The sequence below is a fragment of the Carcharhinus amblyrhynchos genome, chromosome 11, assembly GCF_965287045.1.
Source record: "Carcharhinus amblyrhynchos chromosome 11, sCarAmb.v2.hapA, whole genome shotgun sequence".
NCBI lineage: Eukaryota > Metazoa > Chordata > Chondrichthyes > Carcharhiniformes > Carcharhinidae > Carcharhinus > Carcharhinus amblyrhynchos.
In genome coordinates this window covers 16,068,783-16,082,084 of record NC_137334.1, presented here as the reverse complement: position 1 = coordinate 16,082,084, position 13,302 = coordinate 16,068,783, and the positions used below count along the sequence as shown (strand labels likewise).

The window sequence follows — 13,302 nt, the reverse complement described above, 5'->3', positions numbered from 1 at the left end:
AATCCCATCCAGACCCAATACCCATAACACCACACATTTGTCTGGCTAACTCCCCCAGACTCTGGGGTCATAAGAACATAAGAAATAGGAGCAGGAGTAGGCCATCTAGCCCTTCGAGCCTGCCCCGCCATTCAATAAGATCATGGCTGATCTGAAGTGGCTCAGTTCCACTTTCCCGCCTTCTCCCCATAACCCTCAATCCCCTTGCCTATCAAAAACCTATCTACCCGCAACTTAAATATATTTAGCGAGGCAGCCTCCACCACTTCAACGGGCAGAGAATTCCAGAGATTCACCACCCTTTGAGTGAAGAAGTTCCTCCTCAACTCTGTTCTAAACCGCCCCCCCTTTATCTTGAGGCTGTGCCCCCTAGTCCTACTGTCCTTTCTGAGTGGGAAGAGCCTCTCCACCTCTATCCTATCCATCCCATTCATCATCTTGTACGTCTCAATGAGATCTCCCCTCATCCTTCTAAACTCCAACGAGTACAAGCCCAGTTTATTCAGCCTCTCCTCATAGCTCAACCCCCTCAACTCCGGTATCAGCCTAGTAAACGTCCTCTGCATTCCCTCCAAGGCCAAAATATCCTTGCGTAAGTGCGGTGGCCAAAACTGCACACAGTACTCCAGCTGCGGCTTCACCAGTGCCCTGTACAGTTGCAGCAAGACCTCCCTACTTTTATATTCAATCCCCCTCGCTATGAAGGCCAGCATCCCATTCGCCTTCCTGACCACCTGCTGCACCTGCAGGCTGGGTTTTTGCGACTCATGCACAAGGACCCCAAGGTCCCTCTGCACCGTAGCATGCTGCAGCCTTTCGCCATGTAAGTAGTAGCCCTTCCTACCATTATTCCTACCAAAGTGGACAACCTCGCACTTGCCAACATTAAATTCCATTTGCCAGTTCCTGGCCCATTCGCCCAGCCTATCTAGATCCCTCTGTAGACTTTCCACACCCTCTGCACAATTTGCCTTTCCACCAATCTTTGTGTCATCAGCAAATCTGGACACCTTACACTCGGTTCCCTCCTCCAGATCATCTATATAAATGGCAAATAGCTGTAGCCCCAGAACCGATCCCTGGGGCACTCCACTAGTCACCAAATTTAGCATGGCCATTCAACCCAACCCGCATATCTTTGGACTGTAGGAGGAAACCGGATCAACTGGAGGAAACCCACGTAGATACAGGGAAAATGTGCAAAGTCCACACAGACAGTGACCTGAGTCGGAATTGAGCCCGGGTCCCTGGCGCTGTGAGGCAGCAGTGCTAACCACTGTGCCACCGTGCCGCTCCAAATGAACCTTTTGATAAATCACTTCATTAGGCTTCTTGAGAATGGGAGAGTAGGTTTGTTAATGGAGAGAATGACTTGTTAGTTTGGGAAACCTCAGAACTTTGGAGATTGGGTGGCTCTATCTACTTCCCTCAGAAGACTCAGAGACACTAAATATAAGAAGTGAAGATTCATTAGTCATTCAGAATTATAGGGGTCCAGTGACTATAATACGGTCAGCTTTGAGATCAGCTGGTTACTGATGCCACTAACGGCCAGGACAAAAATACAGAGGCTGACATTCTCCTGAATCGGGACTAAACGGAATTTTACCCGAGGGTCGCACGATTCTGCCTGAGGCCAACGGAGAATGCCGTTCTCCGAACCTGCCCCTGGAATCGCAGTCCCGGTAAAATTCTGACCTAAGTGTCCACACCAGCAGGAAAAGAGTGTTTCCCCGCTGGCACTAACAGTGATCTGCACACACTGTTCACATTATGTTAATGGGGCAGTTTCCCCCTCACATGTTTCTCGCTGACTTCCCGATGCCTGGCACACGTTTCACTGCAGTCAGGAATCAGCTGTTAGCCCTCTGAAAGTGGGCGCAGTATTTCTGCATTCCCTTCAGCAGCACTCTCGGTTCAGCCAGCAACATGGCAGGGAGACGGCTGGCACCAATTCCTGGAATCAGAGGTGGAGAGGATGCTGGAAGCTGTGGAGGAATGGAGGGTCACGCGCTCTTCCCAAAAGTTGGCAGCAGGCTGGCACCAGCCGAGGTAGTGGATGAATTGTGGCCCAGTCAGCAAGCGTCAGAAGCTTCACCAGGACGGTGGGCATATAAGATTAACAACCTCCTCCGAACTGCAAGAGTGAGTGCCCACTTCCCTGCCTCTGGCATCACAAATGTCCCTAACCCCTGCCATCCCACTTTAAACCGCCTCGATCCCACCGGCATACAAAATCCCCATCAAAACCAACCCCTCTGCCCCTCCAACACATGCTCCTGATTGGTCTGGCCCCATGCCCACACATGCCACCAGCTATCAACCCCCAGCCTAGTCAAGTCATGCTCTCACTCTGTCATTTTGTGTCTCCATGGGCAAAGTTTCCCTTCCAGAAGGGAGAGTGGGCAAAGACAGGTGGGGGCATTTCCGAGATCCTCATGACAGTCTATCGTCCCCCAAACTCTTGACTTTGCCACCAGCCGACCCCATGTCCTTTGTCTTGAAGTGTCTCCTCTGGATGAGGCTGAACCATCTGAGGTAGCATCCCACTATCCAACCTCTCTGGGCCACAGTTCTGTCACTGCATTCATCAATATCAAACACCAGCGCAGAGACATTCACTTCAGTGGGAAATGTTAGTTGACAGGCTTCTGGGGTACTCTCTAGTGAGCACTGCCCTGCTGCTATTGCACATCGGTTGGAGACTGGAATGTCCAAGGGAGCTGCCAGTGGAGACCTGACAGCTCCCAGAGAACTTCTGGCCCCGAGATACACGTCGGGTCTCTGGAAACATTCATCCTGGCAATGGTCAATATGCCAACATACAGCACCTCAGATCTCAAGGGGGCGATCAGACAGGGCAGAAGGGTGCTTTCGGGTGGGGTGCAGGGAAGGGGACGATCATCGGTTGGGGAGGGGCAATTAACCAGGGGGACCAGCCATTGGGGTGGGGGTGGGAGTGTCAGATCTTCAGTGTTCTATGTGTACTTTACAGAGAACACAGATTTGCGTGGCACCCTATAGCTGCCAGCAGCTGGCTTTCTGGTGAGAATACAGTCCACGCACTCCACCTACTGGTACAAAGCAGACATTGCCACTTTTGCAACAAGCAGCATTAGATTGTTTCGGAAAGCTCGCTGAAAAAACGGAAGCAATTCTCTTCCGTTTGCACGCTCATTTGGCATTTAACATTTTTGTGATAAGATCACCTCCTCAGAGATACAAATGATCAAGTGAAGTTGTAGAACATAAATAATAGACATCTGCAAGCCTTTTCCCAGCTTGTGACTCCTTCTGCAGTGTTTCCCTCCTCCTGTCCAAATAAATTCCAATGCAGCGTACGTGTACAAAATATGAACACACTAATCCCCACCCTTCAATATCACTGAGCCTTTCATTGAATAGAATCCCTATAAATGCAGAAGGAGGCCATTTGACCCATCAAGTCTGCACTGAATCTCTGACAGGCATCTTACCCAGGCCTATTTTCTTCATAACCCCACATATTTACCCTGCTAATTCCCCTAACGTACTCATCTTACATAAGAACATAAGAAATAGGAGGAGTAGGCCATCTAGCCCTTCAAGCCCGCCCCGCCATTCAATAAGATCATGGCTGATCTGTCGTGGCTCAGTTCCACATTCCCGCCCTCTCCCCATAACCCTTAATCCCCTCGCTTATCAAAAACCCATCAACCCGCGTCTTAAAAATATTTAGCGAGGCAGCCTCCACCACTTCAACTGGCAGAGAATCCCAGAGATTTACCACCCTTTGAGTGAAGAAGTTCCTCCTCAACTCCGTTCTAAACCGCACCCCCCTTTATCTTGAGGCTGTGCCCCCTAGTCCTACTGTCCTTTCTGAGCGGGAAGAGTCTCTCCACCTCTATTCTATCCATCCCATTCATCATCTTATATGTCTCAATGAGATCTCCCCTCATTCTTCTAAACTCTAATGAGTACAAGCCTAGTTTATTCAGCCTCTCCTCATAGCTCAACCCCCTCAACTCCAGTATCAGCCTAGTAAACCTCCTCTGCACTCCCTCCAAGGCCAAAATACCCTTGCGTAAGTGCGGTGCCCAAAACTGCACACAGCACTCCAGCTGCAGCCTCACCAATGCCCTATACAGCTGCAGCAAGACCTCCCTACTTTTATATTCAATCCCCCTCGCTATGAAGGCCAGCATCCCATTAGCCTTCCTGACCACCTGCTGCACCTGCAGGCTGGGTTTTTGCGACTCATGCACAAGGACCCCGAGGTCCCTCTGCACTGTCACATGCTGCAGCTTTTCGCCACGTAAGTAATAGTCCTTCCTACCATTATTCCTACCAAAGTGGACCACTTCCGACACTAAGGAGCAAAGTAGCAAGGCCAATCCACCTAACCTGCATGTCTTTGGATTGAGGGAGGAAACACATACAGATACGGGGGAAGAACATGCAAACTCCACACAGTGACGTGAGGCTGGAATTGAACTCTGGTTCCTCGAGCTGTCAGGGAGCAGTGCTCGCCACTGTGCTGCCGTACTGTCCCTTTATATCACCGTGCCACCCATTAGCCACATATAGAACACAGAACGCAGAACAGTACACTCCCTTCAACCCTCGATGTTGTGTCGAGCTATGTCCAAACCCAAGATCAAGCTCTCCCACTCCCTATCATTCTGGTGTGCTCCATGTGCCTATCCAATAACTGCTTGAAAGTTCCTAAAGAGTCCAACTCCAGTATCACAGCAGGAAGTGTATTCCACAGCCCAACCACTCTCTCAGTAAAGAATCTTCCTCGGACATCCCCCCTATATCTCCCACCATGAATCTTACAGTTATGCCCCCTAGTAACAGCTTCATCCACCCGAGGAAATAATCTCTGCACGTCCACTCTATCTATCCCCCTCATCATCTTATAAACCTCTATTAAGTTGCCTCTCATCCTCCTTCGCTCCAAAGAGAAAAGCCCCAGCTCCCTCAACCTTTCCTCAAAAGACCTACCCTCCAAACCAGGCAGTAAATCTCCTCTGCACTCTCTCCAATGCTTCCACATCCTTTTTATAGTGAGGTGACCAGAACTGCACACAATATTCCAAATATGGTCTCACCAACGTCCGGTACAGTTATGTCCAGGCATAACCCCACAGCTCTTAAACTCAAACCCCATGTTAATAAACGCTAACACATTATAAGCCTTCTTCACGGCTCTATCTACTTGAGTGGCAACCTTCAGACATCTGTGGATATCAACCACAAGGTCTCTCTGTTCCTCCACATTCCTCAGAACCCTGCCGTTGACCCTATAATCCTCATTCAAGTTTGTCCTACCAAAATGAATCACCTCGCACTTATCAGGGTTAAACTCCATCTGCCACTTTTCTGCCCAGCTCTGCATCCTATCAATGTCTCTTTGCAGCCTACAAGAGCCCTCCACCTCATCCACTACTCTACCTATCTTGGCGTCATCAGCAAATTTACTAACCCATCCTTCAGCCCCCTCTTCCAAGTCATTGATAAAAATCACATATAGCAGAGGACCCAGCACTGATCCCTGTGGTACACCGCTGGTAACGCCTCCAGTCTGAAAATTTTCCCTCCACCACCACCCTCTGTCTTCTATGAGATAGCCAGTTACTTATCCAATTGGCCAAATTTCCTTCTATCTCACACCTCCTTACTTTCTTCATGAGCCTACCATGGGGAACCTTATCAAATGCCTTACTAAAATCCATGTATACGACATCAACTGTTCTACTTTTGTCTACACACTTAGTTACCTCTTCAAAGAATTCAATCAAATTTGCGAGGCAGGCCTTACCCCTCACGAAACCATGTTGACTATCCTGGATTAAACTGCATCTTTCCAAATGGTCATAAATCCTATCTCTCAGGATCCTTTCCATTAACTTACTGACCACCAAAGTAAGACTAACTGGCCTATAATTACCAGGGTCATCCCTATTTTCTTTCTTGAAGAGAGGAACATTCCCCACTCTCCAGTCCTCTGGCACAACCCCCGTGACAGTATGGACCCAAAGATCAAAGCTAAAGGCTCTGCAATCTCATCTCTTGCCTCCCAAAGTATCCTAGGATGTATCCCATCTGGCCCAGGGAACTTATCGACGCTCAGGTTTTTCAAAATTGTTAATACATCTTCCCTCACAACATCTACCTCTTCCATCCAATCAGCCTGTATCATACACTCATCCTCAAAAAACATGGCCCCTCTCCTTAGTGAGCACTGAAGAAAAGTATTCATTCAATGCCTCACCTATCTCCTCTGACTCCATGCACAAGTTCCCAATACTATCCATGACTGGCCCTAACCTCACTCTGGTCATTCTTTTATTTCTCACATAAGAGTAAAAAGCCTTGGGGTTTTCCTTTATCCAACCCGCCAAGGACTTCTCATGCCCCCTCCTAGCTCCCCTAAGCCCTTTTTTTTAAAACTCATCCTGGCTACCTTGTAAACCTTAACCCAACTGAACCTTGTTTTTCCAACCTCACATACGCTTCCTTTTCCCTCTTGACAAGACATTCAACTTCCTTTGTGAACCATGGTTCCCTCACTTGGCCATTTCCTCTCTGACTGCCAGGGACACACCTATCAGGGACACACAGTATTTGTTCCTTGAAAAAGCTCCACTTTTCATTTGTGCCCATACCTGACAGTTTCTGTTCTCATCTTATGCTCCCTAATTCCTGCCATACGTTTCATTGTTGGTTTCAGTAAGTATACCCTAGCCTTGGCCAGTTCAATAATGACCTGATAAGATTCCAATGATGTAGAATGTTCCTTTTCTCTTGCTTGCTCTGGGTCACTCAATTGAATTGAAGGTGCAACTTCAGTCTTTAGAAGATTCTTATTCTCCTCTTTTTCTTTGTCTTTCTGTAATAAAAATTGAATCGGTCACCGTTATTGTTAATAATGCTGCAGAATTTTTTCCATTGCTCCAAACCGCCTCCTACACCAAACAAGGCACAACAATGCAAAATAAGAAACAAAGATAAATCTGAGCAATACGATTTTCTTGATTGCCAGAGGGTGTTTCACCATTTACTGGGCAAAGAGTGTTGACTGTGAATGAATAAAACTCCTTTCAATTCATTTGTTAGATTTCCTGTGAACAGAATTACAAACTCTGCTGATCTTATATGAAAAAGTGTCAAACTTGAAACACTGGATTGTAGGGGTGTATATTTGTCTGGATTAATGAGAAGAGCCATATACAACCCAGTGAGTAAACTATCAAGTCAATTAATAAAGAGTGTCTCTTAAAGTAAAAGTAAAGAAGAAAAACACACAACAAGAGATACTATAACACACTATGACACTTCCGTATATGAAAGATTAAACACATACTGGTTCTCTATCAAGTTGGGTTATGACTTGGCCAGTAGTAACATAAATTGGGATTGTAACAGTCTCTTACCATGTGACTCTGTACATCATACCATGGGAGATGCAATTCTCTAGTTCCACATTAACCCTTTTGCTCTGCTGAGCACCTTTACATTAGTGGCATGTACGTCCCCACTCACTCACCTACGTCCCGCTCCCCGCCCCCCACTCCTCCCCAAGACCTATTCAAGCATTCATCCACTCATTCATTCATCCATTCACAAATGTAAACATTTAAACTTGCCATATGGCAGTCACTGCTATATTCCTTTTGTACCCGCTCCTTTCCTTCTCCATGATATACCCTGTGAATGGTATGCTTTGTCTGTACAGCACGCAAGAAACAATGCTTTTCACTGCATCCCACTACATGTGCCAATAATAAATCAAATCAAAAACTCCCAAGCCAATGCGACAGCAGTGCGATTGACATTTCCAATACACACTGCATTCCACATTTCCAGAGGACTCAGGTTTGGGTCAGTAAGAAATATGATTCAGTGGTGGGATGTGGAAAAGTTTGCACAAAGTGGCAATCTGATGATGCACATCCCTAATTACAAAACCAGGTTCTCCATATTTCATAACGTGCAGCTTCAGTCAGCAGTTAGGTAGGCAAATGCAATGTTAGCATTCATGTCGAGAGGGCTAGAATACAAGCGCAGGGCTGTGTAAGTCCCTAGTCAGATCCAAATTGGAGTACTGTGAGCAGTTTTGGGCTCTGTATCTAAGGACGAATGTGCTGGCCTTGGAAAGGGTTCAGAGGAGGTTCAGAAGAATGATCTCTGGAATGAAGCGCTTGTCGTATGGGGAACAGTAGGACTCTGGGTTTGTACTCGTTGGAGTTTACAAGGATGAGGGAGGGGGGATCTTATCGAAACTTACAGGATCTGCGAACCCTGGAGAGAGTGGACGTGGAGAGGATGTTTCTCCTAGTAGGAAAAACGAAAATCTCAATCTCAGTCTAAAGGGACGATCCTTTAAAACAGAGAAGAAGAAGAATTTCTTCAGCCAGAGAGTCGTGAATCTGTGGAAGTCTTTGCCACAGAAGGCTGTGCAGGCCACGTCATTGAGTGTCTTGAAGACAGAGAAAGATAGGTTCTTGGCTCTTGGCAGTGTCAACGAGCAGAGAGATCTCGGTGTACTTGTGCATAGATCCCTGAAAGTTGGCACCCAGGTTGATAAGGTTGTTAAGGAGGCGTACGGTGTGTTAGCTTTTATTGGTAGAGGGATTGAATTTCGGAGCCGTGAGATCATGTTGCAACTGTGCAAAACTCTGGTGCAGCCGCACTTGGAGTATTGCGTACAGTTCTGTTCGCCACATTATAAGAAAGATGTGGAAGGATTGGAAAAGGTGCAGAGGAGGTTTACCAGGATGTTGCCTGGTATGGTGGGAAGGTCTTATGAGGAAAGGCTGAGGGACTTGAGGCTGTTTTCGTTGGAGAGAAGAAGGTTCAGAGGTGACCTAATTGAGGCATACAAGATGATCAGAGGATTAGATAGGGTGGACAGTGAGCCTTTTCCTTAGATGGTGATGGCTAACATGAGGCGACATAGCTTTAAATAGAGAGGTGATAATTATAGGATGAATGTCAGCGGTAGGTTCTTTACTCAGAGGGTAGTAAGGGTGTGGAATGCCCTGCCTGCAGCAGTTATGAACTCGCCAACTTTAAGGGCGTTCAAATGGTCATTGGATAGGCATATGGATAATATTGGAATAGTTTAGGTTGGAGGGTCATTAGATTCGTTCCACTGGTCGGTGCAACATCGAGGGCCGAAGGGCCTGTACTGTGCTGTAATGTTCTATGTACTATGTTGATTAATAAGGGGATTAGGGATTAGGGGAAAAGGCAGGAGAATAGAGATGAGAAAAGTACCAGCCGTGATTGAATGATAGAGCAGACCGGATGGACCCAGTGGCCTAATTCTGTTCCTATGTTTTATGGTCTATTCTTTCCTCACTGTCTAATCAAAGTGCACTGCCAACTTTATGAATATTCCCCCCTTGGTCCTTCAGTTCTTTCACCTCCGTCAAAACACAACCATTTAGGTTATTCTGCCTCTCCACGTTCTCCCTCAATGCACCATTTCACACTTGCTCACAGTTAATTGCATTCGCCTGCTCAGGTCCCTAGTCTGTCTACGTCCAAGATGTCTGCCACTGTCACATTCACTGCCTTCTTTGTTGTCAAGTTTGGTATTGTCTTCAAACTTCAAAATTGTACTCCCTATACCTAACTCCAAATCATTTATCTACGATGAAAGAAAACGACCCTCATACCCATTCCCTGTGTGACACAACTGCATACTCCCGCTCACTAAAATACCTATTCACCACTGCTTCATATCTTCTGTTCCTTATTCAATTATCACTCTCCCTTTAACACCATGTGCTCTATTTTCCAAATAAATTTCTCAGGAGATACCTAATCAAAGGCTTTATTCTGACATGATCTGCCCATAAAAATGAGGTTAGTGTTGCTGCCTCACAATGCCAGGGACCCGGGTTCAATTTGGCCTCAGGTCCCTGTCTGTGTGGAATTTGCAAGTTCTCCCCGTGTCTGCGTGGGTTCCCTCCCACAGTCCAAAGATGTGTAAGTTAGGTTGATGGGCCATGTTAAATTGATTTGAGCGTCGGGGATTAACAGGATAAATACGTGGGTTATGGGAATAAGGCCTGGGTGGGATTGCAGCTGGTGCAGACCCGATGGGCTGAATGATCTCCTTCTGCACTGTAGGGATTCTATGACACATATTCTGCCTCCCGAATGTATGCCTTCCCAGAGTGTCAGTAGAATGGACTCCATCCGATGGAAGACGACAATGGGGACAGTTAAAGATGATCTGGATAAATACATTTACTGAGGACTGTCAGCAATTGAAATTGTGCTGGACCGGGGATGCTGGTGGACTCCTGCTACTCATTTTGCTGCTTGGGATTGAGGAATTAAGTAAATCTGATACATAAAATAATCTGGTTATTTTTCTGCTCGTTAAATTTTTCCTCCCACATTCCAAAGATGTGCAGATTAGATGGATTGGCCATGCTAAATGCCCCCTTAGTGTCAAGGGAATTAGCAGGGGGAATATGTGGAGTGATACAGGTAAGGCTTGGGTGGGATTGTTGTCAATGCAGGCTCGATGGGCTGAATATACTCCAATTGCACTGTAGGGATCAATCATTCAGGCCTCAGGCACACCTCCAATATTGAAGGAGGATTGAGTGATTGTGGTCAGACCTTCTGCTCCCTCCATCCTAGTTCTCTAGTGATCAAGGATCCATCCCATCAGGTCTAGGTGATTTGTTAAGTTGAATGAAGACAACATATTTGACACCTCATTTGGTACAGTAGCACAGTGGTTAGCACTGCTGCTTCACAGCTCCAGGGACCTGGGTTCGATTCCCAGCTCAGGTCGCTGTCTGTGTGGAGTTTGCACATTTTCCTCATGTCTGCGTGGGTTTACTCCGGGTGCTCCGGTTTCCTCCCACAGTCCAAAGATGTGAGGGCTAGGTTGGTTAGCCATGCTAAAATTTGCCCCTTAGTGTCCTGAGATGCATAGGTTAGAGGGATCAGTGGTAAAATATGTAGGGTTTTGGGGGTAGGGCCTGGGTGGGATTCTGGTCAGTACAGACTCAAAGGGCCGAAGGGCCTCTTTCTGCACTGTAGGGTTCTATGATCTATGACCTCCTATTTATTTTTATATAATCCAATATCTTTTCTTTCTCTCCTCCATCCAATAGAAAGTTATATTGAAAGTGACAGCTGCAAAACATTCATTCTGTTGTATCATAAAAACACCATAGGATATAGGAGCAGAATTAGGCCATTCAGCCCATTGAGTCTGCTTCACCATTCAATCATGGTTGAAAACCCTATTTTCTCCAGCCTTTTCCCCATAAGCTTTGACCCCCCCCTTACTAATCAAGAACCTATCTATCTCTGTCTTAAATAAAAATGACCTGGCCTCTACAGCCCTCTGCGGCAATCAATTCCACGATTTAACTCCCACTGGCTGCAGAAATTCCTCCTCATCTTGGCTCTAAAGGGTTGTCCCTTTACCTTGTGGGCTGAGCCCTCGGATCCTAGTCTCTCCTACTAATGGAAACATCTTCCCCATGTCCACTCTATCCAGGCCTTTCAATATTCCGTAAGTTTCAATGACATCCCGCCCCTCATCCTTCTAAACTCCATCGACCATAGACCCACCGACCTTTTAATTCTGCTTTTGCTTTTTATTTGTCCATAAAAATTTGGGGTTTCTTTTCTGTTGCCTGCTTTTTTTTCCTCATACTCTCTCTTTGCCCTTTGCACATCATGAATCAATTTTCTCTCTGTTTTTAGCCTGGTATTCAGTCGGTAAACTTCCTTTTCCTGTGCTACACAAAACTCTACAGGCACTCCTTAACTTTACAACATTCCAGTTACAATGAATGTCACTGATAAGGGTTAGAAATTGACTCCTTTTTCGACTTCACGATGCTGGGTTTCGACTTTACGACGTTGTGCCAGTGAACTGTTGGTCTTTATCAATTATGTTCCTGAATGTTCTGCATCCCAGAACCTCAGGAAGGGCAAATCATTTCTCAGATATGTTGCAGACATGTTTCTGAAAGCGAGTACAGTGAAAAGTATTGGTCCTTGAGTGCTATACAAAGCATTCTGTTCGTAGAGTGCATAGAACAGAAGGAAAAGAGGTGAAGAATGTCGTGTTACTGTTGTAGGTAGAGTGCAGAGAAAGATCAGGATAACATTAGAGAGTTTAAAAGAGGTAAAGTAAAATAAAGTTTATTTATTAGTCACAAGTAGGCTAACATTAACTCTGCAATGAAATTACTGTGAAAATCCTCTAGTCGCCACACCCCAACACCTGTTCGGGTACACTGAGGAAGAATTTAGCATGGCCAATGCACCTAATCTGCACATCTTCGGACTGTGGGAGGAATCTGATATGAAACGGAGACTGCTGGAAAAGCGTAGCAGGTTCAGCAGCTTCTGTAGGGAGAGAAAACAGAGTCAATCGATGAAGGGTCAAAAGGACTCTTTTTTTTGTTCATTCATGGGATATGGGTGTCACTGGCTGACCAGGGTTTGTTGCCCTTTTCTGATTTCCTTTGAGAAGGATCTGGATGAGGGTATAGTTGGGTGGATTAGTAAATTTGCTGATGACACCAAAGTTGGAGGTGTGGTAGATTGTGAGGAAGGGTGTCATAGTCTGCAGGGAGACTTAGATAGGTTGCAGAGCTGGGCCGAGAGGTGGCGGATGGAATTTAATGCGGAGAAGTGTGAGGTAATTCACTTTGGTAGGAGCAACAGATGTGTCGAGTATAGGGCTAACGGGAGGACTTTGAATAGTGTGGATGAACAGAGGGATCTAGGTGTGTGTGTACATAGATCCCTGAAAGTTGGGAATCAAGTAGATAAGGTTGTCAAGAAGGCGTACGGTGTCTTGGCGTTTATTGGTAGGGGGATTGAATTTAGGAGTCGCAGTGTAATGTTGCAACTGTACACTACTCTAGTGCGGCCGCACTTGGAGTACTGTGTGCAGTTCTGGTCCCCGCATTACAAGAAGGATGTGGAGGCGTTGGAGAGGGTGCAGAGGAGGTTTACTAGGATGTTGCCTGGTATGGTGGGGAGGTCCTATGAGGAGAGACTGAGGGATCTAGGGTTGTTTTCGTTGGAAAGAAGGCGGCTAAGAGGGGATCTTATTGAAACATATAAGATGATTAGAGGTTTAGATAGGGTGGATAGTGATAGCCTTTTTCCTCGGATGGAGAAAGCTAGCACGAGGGGGCATGGCTTTAAATTAAGGGGGGGTAGCTACAGGACGGATGTCAGGGGTAGGTTCTTTACCCAGCGGGTGGTGAGGGATTGGAATGCCCTGCCTGCTGCAGTTGTAAATGCGTCTAGTTTGGG

General features: G+C 46.4%; 1 protein-coding gene across 1 annotated transcript in view; it reads right to left on the bottom strand.

The window, feature by feature from the left end:
- Positions 1–1,853: 1,853 nt before the first annotated feature.
- Positions 1,854–13,302, bottom strand: part of LOC145349798 (uncharacterized) — a 41,732-nt gene continuing 30,283 nt past the window's right edge. Inside the window, exons 6-8 of the mRNA XM_080198343.1 lie at positions 6,725–6,874; positions 2,559–2,799; positions 1,854–1,957 (exon numbers count right to left, since the gene is read on the bottom strand). Coding sequence (XP_080054469.1) covers positions 1,854–1,957; positions 2,559–2,799; positions 6,725–6,874 — 495 coding nt within the window. The remainder of the gene's footprint in view (positions 1,958–2,558; positions 2,800–6,724; positions 6,875–13,302) is intronic.